The following is a 19,366-nucleotide window of genomic DNA, read 5'->3' on the forward strand; positions in this document are numbered from 1 at the left end:
ACCGTACTGTGTAAAGGCTTAGGCACATTCTGTATATCTATACAGCAAGAGTGTCTAAGGCTTTTGCACAGTACTGTATTTGTCAATGTGGAGTGGAGAGAGAGTTTGTAAATCTGGCGGGAGCAAAAGCTGTTGGGAATGGTGAAGGTGGAGCACCGTGGGCAGGGTGTGGGACAGGTGGCAGAGAAGGAGTGCCTGGGTAGTGGGGGTGCGGGTGCAGACGCACCTAGGCTGATGCACCAGGCAGGGTAATTTGATTCCAAACAATTGGCTTATTAATCATTACAGAATGTCTCTCTGGTGCACCCTTCTCCCTTCCCCTCTCTCTTCCCCTTTTCCCAACCATATCCCCTCTTCATGTCCCCATCCCACTCTCAGTCCACAATAGAAACTGATATCAGAATTGGATTTATCATCACTCACATATGTCATGAATTTTTTTTGTGGGAATAATACAGTGCAATACATAAAATTACTACAGTACTCTGCAAAAGTCTTAGAGCTATTTATGTATATATGTGGGTGTGTGTGTGTGACTGAGACTTTTGCACAGTACTGTATATGGACTGACCCCTCGCCCCCCCCCCAACACACACACACACACACACACACACACACACACACACACACGTGTGACTTGGATGGTCTCATATGTTTTAGTGTCGCTAGTTAGTCCTCGACACGAGACACTGACATTTAAGGAAATGGACACATGAACATTAGTACCCGTGGTTCAAGGAGGAGAGAGATGGATGGTTACTGCTGAAATTCATAAATCTGAACGTACAGCTGACGATATATGGAGTGGAGAGAGCAAGTTTTTGAGAGGGCTCTAAGTCTGGGGAAGATCACCGAGGTAGGGATAGACAGGGCATGGATGGGCGAAGAAAAGAGCCTGAGAAGATTATACTCAGCAATTTCAAGGACCCATTACTGAAAATCCTGCAGTCCACACCTACATGATAGCTGACCCAGGGGAATTAAACTTTGTGCCTTTTGCCAGTCCCATTTGGTTTTGTGCTTTTCCCCATCTGCTCTTCTCCAGCCTTTCCACTGACACCAAGTCTGTTGAGCTGAGATTGAAGAGAAATCCAGAAGATGGTTTATTTTGACCCATTTCTGTTAATTTCACTGGTGTCTTCTTTTTTGCTTCAGTGTGAAGCACCTGGAAGAGATCAAAAGTTTGTGGGAGAATTTTTTAGCCGAGTTTGAGTCATTGGGGCACTGGATGACGGATGAACAGAAAGAGCTAAATGCCGTGCAGGATTTGTCTATCCCATTGGAGGAAAAGCTCTCCAAAGTTAAGGTAAGTTGCCCTTTCCTATAATGATTGTTCTAAACTTTGAAATCTATCTTTGAAAATGATAAAATCATGGATTCTTCTTCAGGGAAAAGAACTGAAAAATAAAAACAACCAATCTATGTCTTTGACTTGTAGCATCTTCTTGACACAGTTCTTGGTAAGTCTAAAGAACTTAAAAGTTTGGAAGAGGAGTCCCAGAAGCTGTGCCAGTTCGTCACCTCAGGCGAGATTGCACACGTGAAGGCCCGTTTGACGCAACTAACTAGGCAGTGGGAAGAACTCCATCAAAACACCCTGGATGTGAACAGCAAACTGGGGAACCGAGTCTCACTGCAGCAGAAGTTTGAAGAGGACTTCAAAAAGGTATCTGCACGGTGAAAGAATTTTAAAGTTACTCTGTGCCTGACTATTATGTGAAAGAGCGGACCAGTAGGATGAAGGACTGTTTCTGTTCTGTGATTATAAAGTGATGTAATATTGGCATGTTTAGCTTCCCTTGTTGCTACCTATTCACGTATTGGTTCAGGGGCATGAAGATGTTAACTGAATACAGAAGGTTACGAAGTAAGGCAACTTCGGATTATCATGATGATGAATTGATTCTCATCTGCAGATTTCCAATTACATAGAGAAATACAGAACGATTCCTGCCTCTAAACCTTAATGTTTTATCTTATTCATTCTTTGTTTAGTTCTTCATCAGTATTGTATGTGTTTTGCCTTTTAATATCTCTACAGGTCCAGCAGATACTAATTGACATGGAGACAACATTGAAAAGCAAGAGCAATAAGTGCTGCTCCGCATCTGAGGCTAAGCAACTGTTACAGGCACACCTGGTACGTACATGGTTCTGTGGTACGGCTCACGCTGAGTCAGGGGTTGCGGTGAACAGGGTGCTGCAATCTGTAAGTGAGGGAAAGGCAGAGATATTCCATGAAAGAATTTGGCAAGTTATAGTGAGTCCAGTGTTTCTCTGAAATAAATGTTATTCTGACAGATAATAACTGTATCTGATGAACTTGTGACTTTGTTTATGGCAAGAAACAAAAAAAGAATTTTATAGAGTCATAGAGAAGTACAGCAAAGAAACAGACCCTTTGGCCCATCTAGTCCATGCTAAAACTATTTAAAAGTCCTACTCCCTTTGACCTGTACTGGGACCATAGCCCTTCATACCCCTACCATCCATGTATCTATCCAAACTTCACTTAAACGTTGAAATTGAGCTTGCATCCACCACTTGTGGTGGCAGTTCATTCCACGTTCTCACAACCCTCTGAGTGAAAAAGTTTCACCTCAAATTCCTTTCAAACTTTTCACCTTTCACCCTTAAGCCATGACCTCTGGTTGTAGTCCCACCCAACCTCAGTGGAAAAAGCTAGCTTGCGTTTACCCTCTCTATACCCCTCATAATTTTGTATACCTCTACTGTTCTAACTAATCAAATGTAAAGAATTGGGGGTAGGGAGACCTCTATTTGCAGCTTTTCTTTTCTGCCTTCCATCGGCTGAAGCCAGAGAATGCCCACTCTAACTCTGGCCACTCCACTTGCCCCTGCCTTCCTTTAATTTGTTCTTGCTAAACAATCCCAAACGCCAGTAGATCCAAAAAACTACCGTGAGTTGCTGCCTTTTTATACTCGGTCAGTGAGCCTGAATGAATTCCATCCTCGCAAGCTTCTGCTCTGGTCAAAGCTTGGGAATTGTTTAATTAAATAATATTTATTTAACCGGGAATTGTTTTATTATTTTCACACGGATAAATACAGTGGAAAAACATGGCAACCATGTGGATTATTTCAAATGTTATCAAAGGGAAACAGTAAGAGAATGTGGAATGTAGTGTTATAGTTAGAGAATGTACAGTACTAGTTCATGACAAGGGAGAGCAAGAGATCAAGAGCCCATCTTATCATAGAAGAGATCAGCTCAAGAGTCTGATGGCAGTGGGATAGAGCACTCTTTAACCCTGATGGTACTAAAGGTGTTTTCAAGCTTTTGTGTCTTCTGCCTGAAGGAAGTGGGGAGAAGAGGGATGTCCAGGAGGGAGGGGCCTTTATTTGGCTTTAATTATATTTGACTTCATAATAAAGTAGTTCTTTCATTATGAAGTAATTCTAATATTACTGGCAGTTTCTGATTTGGTAACATCTTTGGGATGCAGGACTTTTTTCTTCAATATCTCTCTTTTCACCAGACATTCCTTACGGATGTTGATAGCCTTTTAACAAAATGCCTATGGACGTGAATAACTCATGCAGTTTTGTAATAGGTTGTAAAGGACTGCACTGAGCCATTTCTGACTTGCTTACTGCATTCTACAGTATGTTAGCCAACAGAGAGAGTGCATTGTTCACTTTAACTCTGATTGTAGAATGCAGCATGTGATTGACTTCCGTATGCAGTGGTCCCCATAACAATCTCATCCTTTCAAAGACCAAGTTATCCCAGATTGCATCCTTAAACTGTTTCTTTTGTTCTATTCATTTTGTTCTGTGCTAATAAATTTTCATGGAAACTGCACACAAAGTTACTGTTTTTACTCACCCTGGTTTCCTCTGCACAGAAATTCTATCAAACCATTGATCAGGTGAAAAGTCAAATGGCGTCACTCTCAACCAGCGCCCGCAAGGTCAGCAACCCGAGCGAAGCTGCTCAGCGACTGAGCACTCTGCAGGAGAAGTTTGAGGATTTGCAAGCTTGTGTCAAGGAGATGGAAGAACAGCTGGAAAACAGGACGTCTCTCTGGCAGAAGTATGTAGCCTGGTGAAGCTCCCACTGTCCTCGCTAGACATCCCTTACAGACGTAAGGAAGACGTAGTTAATTGTTCGCTGACTGCTTCAGTACATGGCAGGTGTGGCTACTCTCTCAAGGTGCCACAGTCGACAGACTCCCGAGCAAATCACCCAAGGCTGTCCCTGTTTTCTTACAATGAAAGTGCATTGCATGAAAGTTTGCACTCAGTGCAAGACAAAGCATTTAATGTACATTGTGCAAAGAGGCATCTGCAGGGATGCGCAAACACACAATATATATCCAGCTGCGTCTGCATGTGCACACAAAGGTGCATGTATTACGTATTCACTGCAATGATATATGCCTACAACACTCAATTAGCTGGTTGCAATTTTACTGTGGTACAATCTACCTGTCAACAGCCTGGGTCTTTAGTTGTCTCCATTTCCCTTCTAAAGATACAGTTCACAAATAATTAGTTAACTAAGGCCTCCTATATAGGGAGGGAACAAAATGTTTTCCCTTGCTATTGTCCAGCTAAGCAGCTTACTTAAACAGAGTTGTGGCAACACACACAAGATGCCAGAGGAACTCAGCAGGCCAGGCAGCATCTACGGGAAAGAGTAAACAGTTGGCGTTTCGGGCTGGGATGTTCATTAGGACCCTTCATCATCCTTGAATTGTCCTCCTGCTGAATGGCTGAAGGGCTCCTACATATTCTGGCAGTGAAGAGGGGCTGAACATTTCATCCAACACAAAGTGTGACTTTATGTGACCTTTGTACTGAGTAGTCGGTTCAAGGGCAGTTGAAGATTTGTCATCGGCTCTCTGATTGAAAGTGATCTGAAGTGTTGAATCTGTAATTGATTCACTTGATAAACCATCCATCCAGTAGATAATGTTATTATCCTATGAGTTTAGGCTTAATCAAAACTTGGCAAATACATAGGTTCAAGGAATTATTGAAGCAGATTCCAATGTATATGGATTAATAATAACACATTTCATAAATTAATGACTCAGCAGTTAATACTCAGTGACTTGGGTACAATCTTAACCTTAAATGCTGTCTTTGTGGGCTGTAAAACTTACCCTAGATGCTCCAGACCCCTTCCCATCACAAAGGACATGCTGGTTAGCGTGTTACTTGACTTCTATAAAATACCTGTAGTATAGGTGGATAGGTAGGAGCACTGTGGTAAGTTAGTGAGCATCTGAGGGAATAGCCTACAGCAGGGGTTCCCAACCTTTTTGATGCCATGGACCAACACCATTAAGCAAAGGGTCCATGGACCCCAGGTTGGGAACCTCTGGACTAAAGGCAAATAAGTTGGTTGCCCTGAGAGTTGGTGTAGATTTGTGGTTGTCCCTACGTCATAAGAATATATGAGAAAATGTAGGAAATGCAAAGGATTTCCACAGAGTAAATTATGGAAGTCTGCTTTCATGGGTGGGAAACTAGTAACTGAGATAATTTACAAAATAACGAGAGGAGAGAGCGGAAGGTTTTCTTTTTTGCAACTGGTTGCTGCAATTCAGAATGTATCTGAAGGAGTAATGGGAGCAAAATTCAACAGTATATTTTAGAAGAAAATAGTGGTAACAACTGAAGATGAATATTTTGCAGGGCTTTGGCTAGAAAGCAGGTGAGAGGGACTCTCCTGGATTGCCCCTTCTGAGATCAAGCAAAGGCCTGGGAGGCTGAATGGCTGGGTTCTACAATGTAGGGTTCTTCGGGGAGGTTTACCTTTGAGCTAAGTGTGCATTGTGGAATTTCTGCATTTTGTACTCTGCCAATGAAATTTGGATCCATTGACTCCAAGAAGCCTCATTCATAACTGAAGCACTCTTGTATATCTGATGTGAATTACTCTGTTGTGTCGTCTGCTGCTCTTGCAGGAAGGGTCAGGAGGCATTGTTTTTCATTACTGAATTGTGTATAATTTAAATACTTGGTGATTAATAAGTTGATGGCCCTTTGAATTTTTTGTTGTCAGATATGAAAAGGATGTGTCGAGCTTCACTTCTTGGCTTGAGAAACACGAAGCAATCACAGGATTGTGGTCACCTTACATCTCTTCTGACCAAGCCAAACTGCAGAATGAAGTACACACTCTGAAGGTAAACTCCAGGCGATGCTTCAGTGCTTTAGAGCATTGCTGATGTACTGAGGCCTTGTACTGTACAACAACATGAGGATTGGATCTCTCAGATTAAGGGGATCCATCACCATTGCATCACAGCTCAATCCCAGACACTAATCAAAGGTGACCCTTTGATCGGGACCAGAGATGATTTCCTTTCTATTGTTTCCAGAGATCTTGGTTCATTCACTTGCGGGAGAGCCAACTTCCCAGTGCCTTGGCTCAGACATAAGAAGGAAAGAAGTACATCTCTGAGAAGGACATAACTGTCCCAGAGCACTTTTCAGTCATTGAAATACTTATGTTTGAAGTATATCCACTGCTGTGATGTAGGAAACATTATTTACAGTTTGGGTAATTAAAGTCAATTGTATTTAAGCTGTAGTGAAGTCTCCCTTTGGGCTACCGTGCTTTAACTTCTGTAAGGAGCAGAATATTAGGAATCACATAAATACTTAAAAAGGGAAGAAAATATATCTTGCAAATAAAAAACACCTTTCACAAACTTGGGTTGTTCAAGGATCTTGTATAACTGAAGTCCCTTTGAAGTGTGGTTCTTGTTCTGGTAAGGAAACATGTTATCCAATATGAACATATCAGGATCTCAAAAGCAACAATCAGATAATGATGAGATAAACTATTTCACTGATATTTATAAATGTCAAGACAAAACGCTGGGGAGAAAGTCTTTTACTGTTTCTAATCGATGTCACCAAGCCTTTTACACCCACTTTTTTGGGCAGACATGGCCATGATCTAAGGCCACAATCAAATAAGAGGACTTCAGGCACTCTCTTGGAATAGAACTGATAGTCTGCCTGTGTTGTGTGTTTGAAACTCCAGAGTGGAACCTGACTCACGGTGAGCTGAAGTAAATTATCATCTGCATCACCATTTGTTTGAATAAATATGGCACAGTTCTCAATACACTCTCTAATGAGTAAATCTCCTGAAAGCAGCAGTACAACAAATTATTTTTTAAACAGCTGTTTGGAACATTGTCTTGGGTGTTGACTGCTTCTCACTGAGAGAAGCTGGACCTTGCACATCCATACTCACCTCATTCTATAGATGCACAGTAGAGAGCATCCTGACAGGCTGCAATCACTGCTTGGTATGGAAGCTGCACTGTGGCCGACAGCAAGACTCTAACTGGCGGTCAAAACTGCCCAGTGCATCACCGACACCAGCCTACCCAGCAACGAGGGCATGTGTACTAAAACTGCCCAATGCATCACCGACACCAGCCTACCCAGCAACGAGGGCATGTGTACTAAAACTGCCCAATGCATCACCGACACCAGCCTACCCAGCAACGAGGGCATGTGTACTAAAACTGCCCAATGAATCACCGACACCAGCCTACCCAGCAACGAGGGCATGTGTTCTAAAACTGCCCAATGAATCACCGACACCAGCCTACCCAGCAACGAGGGCATGTGTACTAAAACTGCCCAATGAATCACCGACACCAGCCTACCCAGCAACGAGGGCATGTGTACTAAAACTGCCCAATGAATCACCGACACCAGCCTACCCAGCAACGAGGGCATGTGTACTAAAACTGCCCAATGAATCACCGACACCAGCCTACCCAGCAATGAGGGCATGTGTACTAAAACTGCCCAATGAATCACCGACATCAGCCTACCCAGCAACGAGGGCATGTGTACTAAAAGGTACCAGAAAAGGGCCAGTAACATCATGAAGGATCTCACCCACCCTGCTCATGGACTGTTTGTTCCACTCCCATCAGGGAGGAGGCTACGTAGCATCCACACCAGGGCCACCAGACTCAAAAGCAACACACACAAAATGCTGGTGGAACGCAGCAGGCCAGGAAGCATCTATAGGGAGAAGCACTGTCGACGTTTCGGGCCGAGACTCGAAGGGCCTGCTGCGTTCCACCAGCATTTTGTGTGTGTTGCTTGAATTTCCAGCATCTGCAGATTTCCTCGTGTTTGAGATTCAAAAGCAGTTACTTTCCCCAAGCAGTAAGGCTGATCAACACCTCCACTCACTAACTCCAACATACTTTGTTACTTTTTGTCATTCACCTTATGGCATAGACTAGCGTCACTTTATGGACGTACAATCAATGTATATAAGCTATCTTATGTATTTATATTTATTGTGTTTTTATTATTGTTGTGTTCTTTATCTTTTGTGTTTTTTGTGCTGTTTCAGGTCCACAGTAACAATTATTTTGTTCTCCTTTACAGTTGTGTACAGAAATTGACATTAAACAGTCTTGAATCTTCACAGATGTTGCTGAAAATTTCCAAAATTTTCTTTTCCTAAGTTTGTATCTGTTGAGGTCTAGAGGGGTAAGAATAGGATTGACAGGGTTGAGGAGAGATGAGAGGCATTAACCGTGTGGATAGCCAGAGGTTTTTTCTCAGGGCTGACACGGCTAACGTGAGGGGGCATAGTTTTAAAATGCTTTGTAATAGGTACTGAGGGGATGTCGGGTAATATTTTTACACAGAGAGTGGTGGTAATTGGAATGCTGTGCTGGCGGCATTGGTGGAAGTGGATACAATAGGGGCTTTTAAGAGCCTCTTGGATAGGAAAATGGAACTTAGAAAAACAGAGTGCTATGCAGTATAGTAATTCTTGGCAGTTTCTGGAGTAGGTTACATGGTCAGCACAACATTGTGGGCCGAAGGGCCTGTGATGTGCTGTAAGATTCTATGTTCCATGTAACATATAAGATCCTGAGATGTTAACAGGGCAGAAGTTAAGAGGAAGTTTCCAGTTGTTGGGGAATTTCTATCTTGGAGTCACTAGATAAATGTAAGTGGTTTCCCCATTTAAGATACATATGTGGTTCTTTTTTCCTCAGAGGTTCCTTTGAAACCTTTCCATAAGAATTTGTGGAAGCAGAGTTTGAATATTTTTAAGACAGAGGTGGATAACTTTAATGATACGCAAGGGGGTGAAAAGTTTCTGCTGTAGAGGAGAATGCAGAGGTAAAATTATAATCTGATCAACCACAATCTCACTGAAGGGTGGAGCAGGTTTGAGAGGCCGAGTGGCCTACTCCTGCTGTTCCATTTAATATGGCTTTCAAATAGTTGTTTCAGGTACAAGTCAGCTATGTTAGTGTCCACCAGACCAGACAGACAGTTCTGATTGGGTCTCATCTGCCCCTTACACAAACATGAAAAATCTTATGGCACTGCTGTTAATCCCATGTTCTGATCAATATTTATCATAGTCATCAATGCAAAAACTAATTATCTAGCTGTTTGTTGGAGCTTGATGTATCCAAGTTAGCTGTTGCAATTTTTAACTTAAAGCAGAGATTAGACTCCAGAAGAACTTCATAAATTGTAAGAGAGATATTCTGAAAGGAAAAAAGGGATTTTTAGCTGCAAAGCTGTCTTCTCTCTATGCCAGTTTAGTTAAGCTGGAATCAGACCTGTACCCATGGAATGCTAACTGGTGTTCTGCCTCTTTCATCATGTCTGTAGGACTTGCAGGCTGAAGTGACATCCCAGGAGTCAGCCCACAGAGGTCTTGTGATGCAGAGCAAAACTTTACACCAAGCAACCCCAGAGGAGAACTTGAAGACAATGAAAGCAAATTTACAGCAGCTGGACAAGAGGTGGCAGAGTCTCTCCCACAGTGTCAAAAAACGGTAGGATTGATTAAAAATCTTTTGCCCTTTGTTTTTGAATCTTCATAGATGTAGAGTGAAAAAAGCGTATAGAAGTTTCTCTTCAGCTAAGCTTCCTTTATATTGGTTTCTGAAATAAACGTAAATCATGACTCACTCAATCTAGCTCTTCATATGTTGAGCCAGTGTTTTTATTATATATGGTAAAGACCAAGAAGAAGCATTAAATTTTAATTTTGTTTTGCATTTTTCTTTCTGACTCAAGAGTTCTAATATTACACCGCAGATTTGTTTGATAGTATTTTTAGAATGCAAGACGACTTTTTCGGTATTTCCCTCCTCAAAAAAAATAATGACTCAACACAAATATTTTTGTTCAGCTGACTCTCAGGCCTTGCACTCAAAGGTAACTCAGTCCTCACGTCATTGTTCTGAGTGAATGACTATGTGGGAGTTTTTTTTATAACAGTCTGAGGACCACAATTTGTTACCCAAATAATATGATTTTAAATCCAACCTTGGTATTTTTGAGGAAATAAAGCTTAGCGAAGAATTTCATATCTAAAATGTCAAATTTTAAATTCCTAACCTACAGAGTGTATCCAGCATTTTCTGCTTTTATTTTTGATTTCTGGCATCCACAGTTTTTTACCCCAAAGAACATAGGTATCATTTAATGTGATAACTGGTGTCTTTGAGGGGTAAAATCCTGATTGGTTCCATAAAGACTTCTGAAGGAAGGATATCAATGTCCTTGCCTTGTCTGGTGTATGTGAGGCTTTGTTCCCAAGCTGCTGCTATTCAGTAAGCAGACAAGAGAGCAGTTGCGTTCCTCCCCTGAGAATTGGCAATGAAATGCTCCTTTGTTCCACAGGATTCGCACCTTCGAGGAGGCAATCGAGAAGCACCAGCGGTTTGACGAGTCGCTGCTAAAATTTTCCTACTGGGTCGATCGCTTTCTGAGTGGCCTTCAGTCAACCTCGGAGATAAATCCGACGGATCTGCAGCCTGCTTTAAATCACTTAAAGGTATTAACACGGCAGATCCTTAGTTTTCATCAACAAAGTTTTAGAACAATGTGGGCAGCCAGACTGATACATTGATTCATATACTATTTTCTATTCATCATTGGAAGCAGTGTTTCTCCCCCTTGCTGTGTCGTCAAAACATTTCGTAATGTTTTACCCCTGCATCTGGTATAAAAATTAGAGAATATAATTTGCAAAGTCCAGGCCTTGACAGAAATTGCCAATGGCAATTTGACCTGATTTCAGTCCTAGACTTTTCTTAACTATACTCTGAACTATCATTATTTCTTTGGGCTAATGTTGGGAATGCAACTTTGTTAAATTTTTTACAAAAATGTCCATGTTTGCACATTTATTGAATTTGGTTTCATAATCCGCTGCAATGAAATTTGAACTCGTGAATTTCAGGTTGGTCACCGTATAAATTCACCGCTGGGCTATCCTGACAGGTAATTGTTATGTGAACGAGTGCACCTGTGTTTTATCTTGGAGTCATAGTGAACTCTGCCCAAGTTCAGGTATCCTCACCCCACTTTGTATCTCTGACATCTTAGAAGATGTGCCGACATGGTTTGGTGGTAATGCTGGCACCCGAGTCAGAGGGTCATGGGCTCCAGCCCCCTCCAGAGTCTTGAGCACATTCTCTAGTGCACTGCTGAGGGAGGCAAAAATTGATGGATGCCAAGTGGAATTCCTGCCTGCCCTCTTTGACAAATTCTAAGGATCTCAGAGCCTGATCTTCAACTAGTATTCGAAAGCGACTGGCTTCATCAACAGTTAAGTTGAATCTGGCTGTGTAAAATTTATTTCAAGTTTTCCCAAACACACAGATAGATACTTTGTGATACCAAAGGAAATTACAGTGTCTCCGTAGCTTTACAAGTGCACAGATATAAATATTAGAATAGAATTAGAAAGAGTAAATTTCCACATACAATCTAACAGGAGGGGGTCATCACTTCCCTGGCTATTGGTTGACTCATTATAGGGTAAGAACGACCTCAAAAGGCAGTGCAGATATCTTAGTCTATCACTAAAAGTGCTCCTCTGTTTAGCCAAGGTGGCAGGCAGAGGGTGAGAAACATTGTCCAGAATTGCCAGGATTTTCCAGAGGATTCATTGTTCTACCACAGCCTCCAGTGTGTCCAGTTTGATTCCTATAACAGAGCCAGCCTTTCTAATCAGTTTATTGAGCCTGTTGTCATCGTCTGTGTTGTTACCATTGCCCAGCATGCCACCACATAGAAGATTATACTGGCAACAGCAGACTGGTAGAACATGTGAAGAAGAGGCTTGCAGACTCCGAAAGACCTCAGTCTCCTCAGGATATTGAGCTGTAGCTGATTCAACTTGCACTATTTGACAAAGTCCTCCACCAGGACCCTGTATTCATCCTCCCGTCCTCCCTTTATACACCCAACTATTCCTGAGGAGACCTCTACTTGTATGCAGTCTCTGTGTTGGTGATCCACTCAAGTCTGTCATACAGGCACACCCCCAGGTACTTGTAGGGGTCCTCACCATCAATAGTAACAGGGAGCAGTGCAGGCTTAGTCTTCCTAAGCCCCTTTGTCTTACTGATGTTGAGTTGTAGATGATTCAGCTTGCACCATTTGACAAACTCCTCCACCGTGGCTCTGTATTAATTCTCCTGTCCTCCCTTTATACGCCCAACTATTCCTGAGACATCAGAGAATTTCTGCAGATGACACATCTCGATGTTGTATCTAAAGTCCAATGTATACAGGGTAAACAGGAAGGGAGGCAATACAGCCCCCTTTGGGGCCCCAGTGCTGCTTATAGTTCTGTCTGACACACAGCTCTGAAGCTGCACAAACTGTGGTCTGACATTCAGTCAGTCCACTATCCAGGATACAATGGAAGTGCCAACCTACATAGAACAGGAGCTTTTCCCTCAGCAATGAGGGCTGTATGGTATTGAACGCACTTGAGAAATCAAAATATATGATCCTCACGGTGCTGCCCTGTTCATCCAACTGTGAGTAGGGTCTGTTCAGCAGGTAGATGATAGCATCATCAACTCCAATGTGCTTCTGGTAGGCAAACTGCAGGGGATCGAGGGCTGATCTGACCAGGGGTTGGAAGTGAGCCAGGACCATCCTCTCTAGGGTCTTGTGTGAGGTCAGGGCCGCTGGACGGCAGTCATTCAAGACTTTTGGTTGGGCCTTCTTGGGTACTGGGACCACACATGATGTTTTCCACACGGTCGGGACCCTTTCCACACTGAAACCAGATTGAGAATATGCTGGAGAACTCCACACAGCTGCTCAGCGCACTCCTTCAGGACCTTGGGGGGGCGGGGGGGGGGAAGTCACATCATCCAGTCTCAATGCTTTGCTGTGTCTGAGCCCTGATCCCTTCTCACCTGCTCAATAGTGAAGGTGGATCCATGAATACTGGGGAGTTGCTGGAAGGTGGGGGCTGGGGGAGGTGACGATTGGGACGATAGAGAGTGGTATGCGGAGGTGTGGATGGTAGGTTCAGGGCAAGGAGGGGATGTAGACAGTGGTAGCCTGTGTAGTTGCACATATAGTAATGTGCAACAGGATACAGTGAAAAGCTTTGTTTCGTGTACCATCCAGGCACAAGTACATAAGTACACAAAGAATAGAATGCAAAATGGAGTGTTGCAGTTCCAGAGCAAAGTGCAGAGCAGGCAGACAAAGTGGTAGCAGTGGCTTGACCCCATCAGTGCTTTATTGTCATTGTGGGATGTTCATGGACACTCTGAGGCTGAGGTGAATGCTCCATAAATGTACTTGTTCTCTCTTTATTGTTTCTCACAAATACACATCATTTGTGCTGTGGGCTGCAGGGAGATTACATGTTAGTGGTTCTACTGTGGGCACTGATTAAATGAGAAGATTTCAGAGGAATGAAACAGATGACTAACACGCAGTGAGATCGTGGCAGAGGCAAATGTTTGGCCTACATTTTTTTGTACCTTGCTTCTTTTTTTTTAACCTTTTTTTATTGCATTTTTAAGTAGTTACAAAATGAAGTATGGAAAAACAATGTATATAACCCTTCCCCCCTCCCCTTATCCCCTCCCCCCTAACTGCCCTATAGAAAAAAAAAGAAAGATTGCCTGGTTGTTGGAAGATCTCCACATGCTCCATGGAATTCGTAATAACTTTAATATGTATATTTATTTCTTTCCCCAAATAACCAATTGTTTCATCTTCAGAACATTTATAGATTTAATCCTGTCTTTTGTAAATAAGGGCTCCAAATTTTCAGAAATGTTTCATATTTATCTCTTAAATTATAAGTAATTTTTTCTGTACCTCGCTTCTGAGCATAATTCTGTCAGGTAGCGTGTGTGTAAGTGTAAACTAAAATTCATGATTGCTTTTGACGTGGTGTGATTAAGAAGACGGGTTATACATACAAAAGTAATCCACAAAGTATTGAATGTGGTCTCAACTTGTGCCTGCATTCTTGGCATTAATTTTAACCTGGTAGGAGTTGTAGGAGACGGCCAGTGGTGAAGTGATATCCGCACCAGACTTTGAGGCGAGTGGTTCCAGGTTTGAATTCAGCCGGTTCCTCACACTCTTCCTATCTATACTGGGTTGAGTGTCGAGCTAGCAACTCGGCCCTGTAAAACAGACTGGTGTAAAAGGAACGGCAAGGTTGCCACATGATGCACCAGTGAGGCGCAGGAGGGTATTGTTAGTATTTGAAGGATTCAAGAGTAAAGCATTTTTTCTTATGTTCTTAAGTTAGAGAAGAAACTGATTGGTGCATCAGCTTATGCCAGCTATCAGAACAGTTGGTGCAATCCCATTCACCCAGTTACTTCCCCTCAGAATGTTCTCCCTCGCATGCCCATCGGGGAAGGCTCGATAGCATAGCAGTCAGTGTGATGTTATTACAGTGCCAGTGACCCGGGTTCATTCTCCCTATGACCGCATGGGTTTCCTCCAGGTGAACTGGTTTCCTTCCGCATTCCAAAGTTAATGGGCTAGTAGGTGACAAGAATGTAATTGGGCAGCATGTTACCATGCTCTATCTCTAATTAAAACAAAACTAAACTCTTCCCTAGTTCTCTCACCACACATCTACACAGGCGTAGTTTATAGTAGCCACAAACATGCCTTTTGGCCATTGACCAAACAGAGGGAAACCATTTTGTCACAGAGAAAAATGACAAACTCCATGAGCACAGTGTCCAAGGTTAGAATCGAACCCAGGTCACCACAGCTGTATGACAGGGATACAAGTGACTGTAGTATTCCCATTCAGCCCTGGGCTGTTTTAAATTAATGACCTCATTTGAGACCCATTCCAGTATAGAACAGATAATCCTCAAGGCTACAGTGGGTGAAGACCTGGATTTGAATGGATGTGACAGGCTGAGTAAACTCCTCTCAGGGTCTGAGCTTCTGTGACAGAGGTCTAACCTGCATGGGAGCATTGTCTCAGCAACATGGGTTTCAAGTCAGGTCAAACCTGAATTTTATCTTGACCACTGGTGGCGCTCGTGTGAAGCTTGGAAATTTCAAGCTTATAGGGTGTTAGCTTTCATAAATCAAGGGATAGAGTTTAAGAGTCGCGAGGTAATAATGCAGCTCTATAAAACTCTGGTTAGGCCACACTTGGAGTACTGTGTCCAGTTCTGGTCGCCTCACTATAGGAAGGATGTGGAAGCATTGGAAAGGGTTCAGAGGAGATTTACCAGGATGCTGCCTGGTTTAGAGAGTATGCATTATGATCAGAGATTAAGGGAGCTGGGGCTTTACTCTCTGGAAAGAAGGAGGATGAGGGGAGACATGATAAGAGGTATACAAGATATTAAGAGGAATAGATAGAGTGGACAGCCAGCGCCTCTTCCCCAGGGCACCACTGCTCAATACAAGAGGACATGGCTTTAAAGTAAGGGGTGAGATGTTCGAGGGGGATATTAGAGGAAGGTTTTTTATTCAGAGAGTGGTTGGTGCGTAGAATACAATGCCTGAGTCAGTGGTGGAGGCAGATACGCTAGTGAAATTTAAGAGACGACTAGACAGGTAAATGGAGGAATTTAAGGTGGGGGGGATATATGGGAGGTAGGGTTTAAGGGTCGGCACAACATTGTGGGCCGAAGGGCCTGTACTGTGCCGTACTATTCTATGTTCTATGTTCTCCCTTTGACTCTGTGGATTCCCTTGGGATTTCTGGATTCCTCTCATATCCCAAAGGAATAAGGGTTGATAGGTTAATTGCTATTCTATATTGTCTGTGGTGTAGCAGAATGGAAGGAAAATGTAAAGGTTTTTGTTGTTAATGGATGTGTGAAGGGAAATGAGAGATGCAATTAGATTGCACTGGGAGCCAGCATAAACTCCATGGTATGTTGTGAGGAAATTTAAGACCATTAGTTAACCTTTGCCTGATTCCATCCCTTTGCAACCCTGTCCCTGTCAATTAACCGTTTGTAACCCAAATCCCATTGCCTTGCTGTGCAGGACCAGTCAGGAGCCGTGGAGCAGCAACGTGCCGAGCAGCAAAGCCTGAGGGACCAGGTGGACCATTTGTGCTCCACCAGTGAGCCACAGGACCAGCGTCTCCACAGTAGGACCGAGGAGTGCTTTCAGCTCTTCCAGGAGGCCAATGAGGTTGTTGAGCGGAGGAAAGAGGTCCTCAAGCAGCTGGCTTCTTTCCTGGAAACCCACAGAGTTGCAGGGAACGTTCTCCACCGGATTATAAAGACCGTTGAGATGGCAAGTAACTGGGACAGAGTGAAGACAGAGCTGTTGGAAAAGGAATTGGGTGACGTAACTCCAGACATTAAACAATTGGAATTACAGGCTACAGCTCTTGATGCACTTATCAGCAAAGCCCAGTGCCATCTGAAGGCCACAGGATCAGACTCGAGGACCTCCTGTAGGGCGTTGGCAGAAGGACTCGAGGCAGAACTAGAATCTGCTCAGAAACTCCTGGGAACCAAACAAAGTGAGGCAGAAGCACTTAACTCCCTGTGGAGATCATTTAAGGAGCGCAAGGAGCAGTTGCTGAAGAGCATCGAGGACATTGAAGAAAGGGCAGACCACGAGGGTTTAAAAGAACTGAATGTACCAGCTTTGCAACTCAGGTGAATATACTGAAGGGGCTGTAGTGGGGGGGTTGGATGTGGGCTGTGGACACATATGGGCAAACAGAGCTCTAAAATGAATTTCCAGAGTAATCTCTTCAGCAGTTAGAAACAACAAAGTTCATACCACCTGTGTTTAGTTCCAAATTGTTGAAAAGAGAGTTAGCTTAATGTCCCCTTAAGATAACCCTTTGTGAACCTTGTCCCGTTGGGTTGCCTTGCTGTGCAGGAGCAGTCAGGAGCCGTGGAACAGCGATGTGCTGTGAATCTAATGTCCCGTTGGGTTGCCTTGCTGTGCAGGAGCAGTCAGGAGCCGTGGAACAGCGATGTGCCGTGAATCTAATGTCCCGTTGGGTTGCCTTGCTGTGCAGGAGCAGTCAGGAGCTGTGGAACAGCGATGTGCCGTGAATCTAAGCCTGGGGGACTTAAACCTCATGCTGCCTTCGGCTATTGGATTGGACTGCATGTTAAACATAACTCTGACACACAGAGTTTATTTCACCACTTCCACAAAGACCAAAAGAGATCACTGTAGCACTTACCCTGTCATCAACAGTGAGCTGGTTAACTCAACCTGAAATAAAGTGAAATTGGAATTCATCAAATGTACGGCATCGAAATAAGACTGCAAATCTGGAACATTCAGTTCAACTCAATAAGCTGACAGTTGATTTATTTTAAATGTCTATTGAGTCATCTCACTTTATCTTCCTGGAAAGAATGCGTTCAATGTAAGCTTTGCATGGATCGTTATACAGTCATTAACCTCCAATGGAATTCTGTGGGTGATTTCACATTTTGCTTTTGATGGAATTTGTTGGTAATTGGTTTGCACGGGATAAAGAATGCAAGAGCACACTTTTAAATAGCATCCTCCATAAGTTCAGAACCTCCCAAATAGCTTCCAGAACTGAGAGGTCGAGGACACAATCACATTATAAATAATCCGTGCCACTGCCTCATTGCATTTGTAAGGGAGTGGTGCAATGTTGAAGGTGCTGACTTTCAGATAACGTGTGAAACCAGGACCACATTTGCTTTGTCAGATGCCTATGTAGATCCTGGGGCACAATTTGAAGAAGACAGTGCTCCTGCATGTCTGCCCATTTCCTCAACCAGATCAGATTGAACTGATTGTCTGTTTCTGTGACTTGATTGTGCTGTACTGGTCTAAAAACCATCAAGAAGGACAGACTTGCTCCTTCTCTGTAGCTCAAAAGCACAATAAAAGCATGTTGTACTTTGCAGTGGTTCCACTGAAGTCATCTTCCAAACTGGGACCTCTTCAATTTACTCTACTGAAAGTATTTAGTACTTTTCTGGCATTTTGGTCAGCAAACAGCTTCATCTGTGTGGATTGGTAATTGGAGACGGTGTTGGGGGATATGTACTTTGTTTGGCTGTATGTGACAGTGTCAATCTCAAGGATCTCAAGAGGGATTAAGGGTCACAGCTCTTAGCAAATATCGCACTGCATATCCCATTTCCACATGACACTATGTGAGAGTTATTTAGTTGTATGTTGGAATCAGGAAGCACAAAGATACGTGGACTAAGGGAATATACTGACTTCTGGCAATGAAACTGGAAGTGGGATCATCTAGCCACATGTCACTTGTCCACATGTCTTATTGGCAAGAAGCGGAGGAGCCATAGAGAATTTTGAAATCCACGTGAAAGCCAATTAACTAAAAGTATTTACAAAATCCATTGCAATATTGGCCATCATCAGAGAGCAAAGGGAAGTTAAGTATTGCTTGTGTAGAGCATTTTTGGATCTACCAACGTACACTACTTTATTCTGCTTTTTTTAATACTATTTCCTTTATCGTATCTATTTAATAGATATATATTCTTAATGTAATTCAGTTTTTTCCTCTATATTTATGTATCATGTATTTCTTTGTACTGCTGCCATAAAGTTAACAAATTTCACAACATACGCTGGTGATATTAAACCTGATTCTGCTTTGGATTTCAGTTCAGACACAGTTGTTGAGGAAATTACATTGACCTTAGGGAGAGCACAGTGAAAAATTCTATTGGTGCTAATAGTTAACTTACAAAGACAGGTTCGGGGTCAAGACAGGCGGATATGCAGATGCTGGAAATCCAAGCAACACACACAAAATGCTGGAGGAACTCAGCATGCTGCCTGGCCTGCTGAGTTCCTCCAGCATTTTGTGTATGTTTCATGGACAAGACTTGCTCATACCTGTATTTAAAAGGCTGAAATAGATTTAAAATTAATTCAAAAGTTTATTTTTGGAATGATTCAAGGATTCACCATCATTGATACAGGGGAATCATTACATTAGGCCAGCCAGACCTCAGTTGAGTGGACTCTTGCCTCTGAATTGCATGGTTGTTAGTTCATTGTCCCAAACGGTGCTATGGGCATAAATACTGAGACCTGACAATCCTGGGGAAGTGTT

The 19,366-nt window shown here is 42.9% G+C and overlaps 1 protein-coding gene across 12 annotated transcripts in view; it reads left to right on the forward strand.

Annotated features, from left to right (window-relative positions):
* syne1b (spectrin repeat containing, nuclear envelope 1b) overlaps positions 1-19,366 on the forward strand; it is a 543,459-nt gene that overhangs the window by 153,586 nt on the left and 370,507 nt on the right. For all 12 annotated transcript variants that reach the window (XM_059986320.1, XM_059986330.1, XM_059986328.1 and 9 more), the window contains 8 exons: positions 1,156-1,306; positions 1,439-1,666; positions 2,042-2,140; positions 3,870-4,057; positions 6,038-6,161; positions 9,661-9,827; positions 10,681-10,834; positions 16,306-16,931. In XM_059986320.1, coding sequence (XP_059842303.1) covers positions 1,156-1,306; positions 1,439-1,666; positions 2,042-2,140; positions 3,870-4,057; positions 6,038-6,161; positions 9,661-9,827; positions 10,681-10,834; positions 16,306-16,931 — 1,737 coding nt within the window. The remainder of the gene's footprint in view (positions 1-1,155; positions 1,307-1,438; positions 1,667-2,041; positions 2,141-3,869; positions 4,058-6,037; positions 6,162-9,660; positions 9,828-10,680; positions 10,835-16,305; positions 16,932-19,366) is intronic.

Source organism: Hypanus sabinus, chromosome 12, assembly GCF_030144855.1.
Source record: "Hypanus sabinus isolate sHypSab1 chromosome 12, sHypSab1.hap1, whole genome shotgun sequence".
NCBI lineage: Eukaryota > Metazoa > Chordata > Chondrichthyes > Myliobatiformes > Dasyatidae > Hypanus > Hypanus sabinus.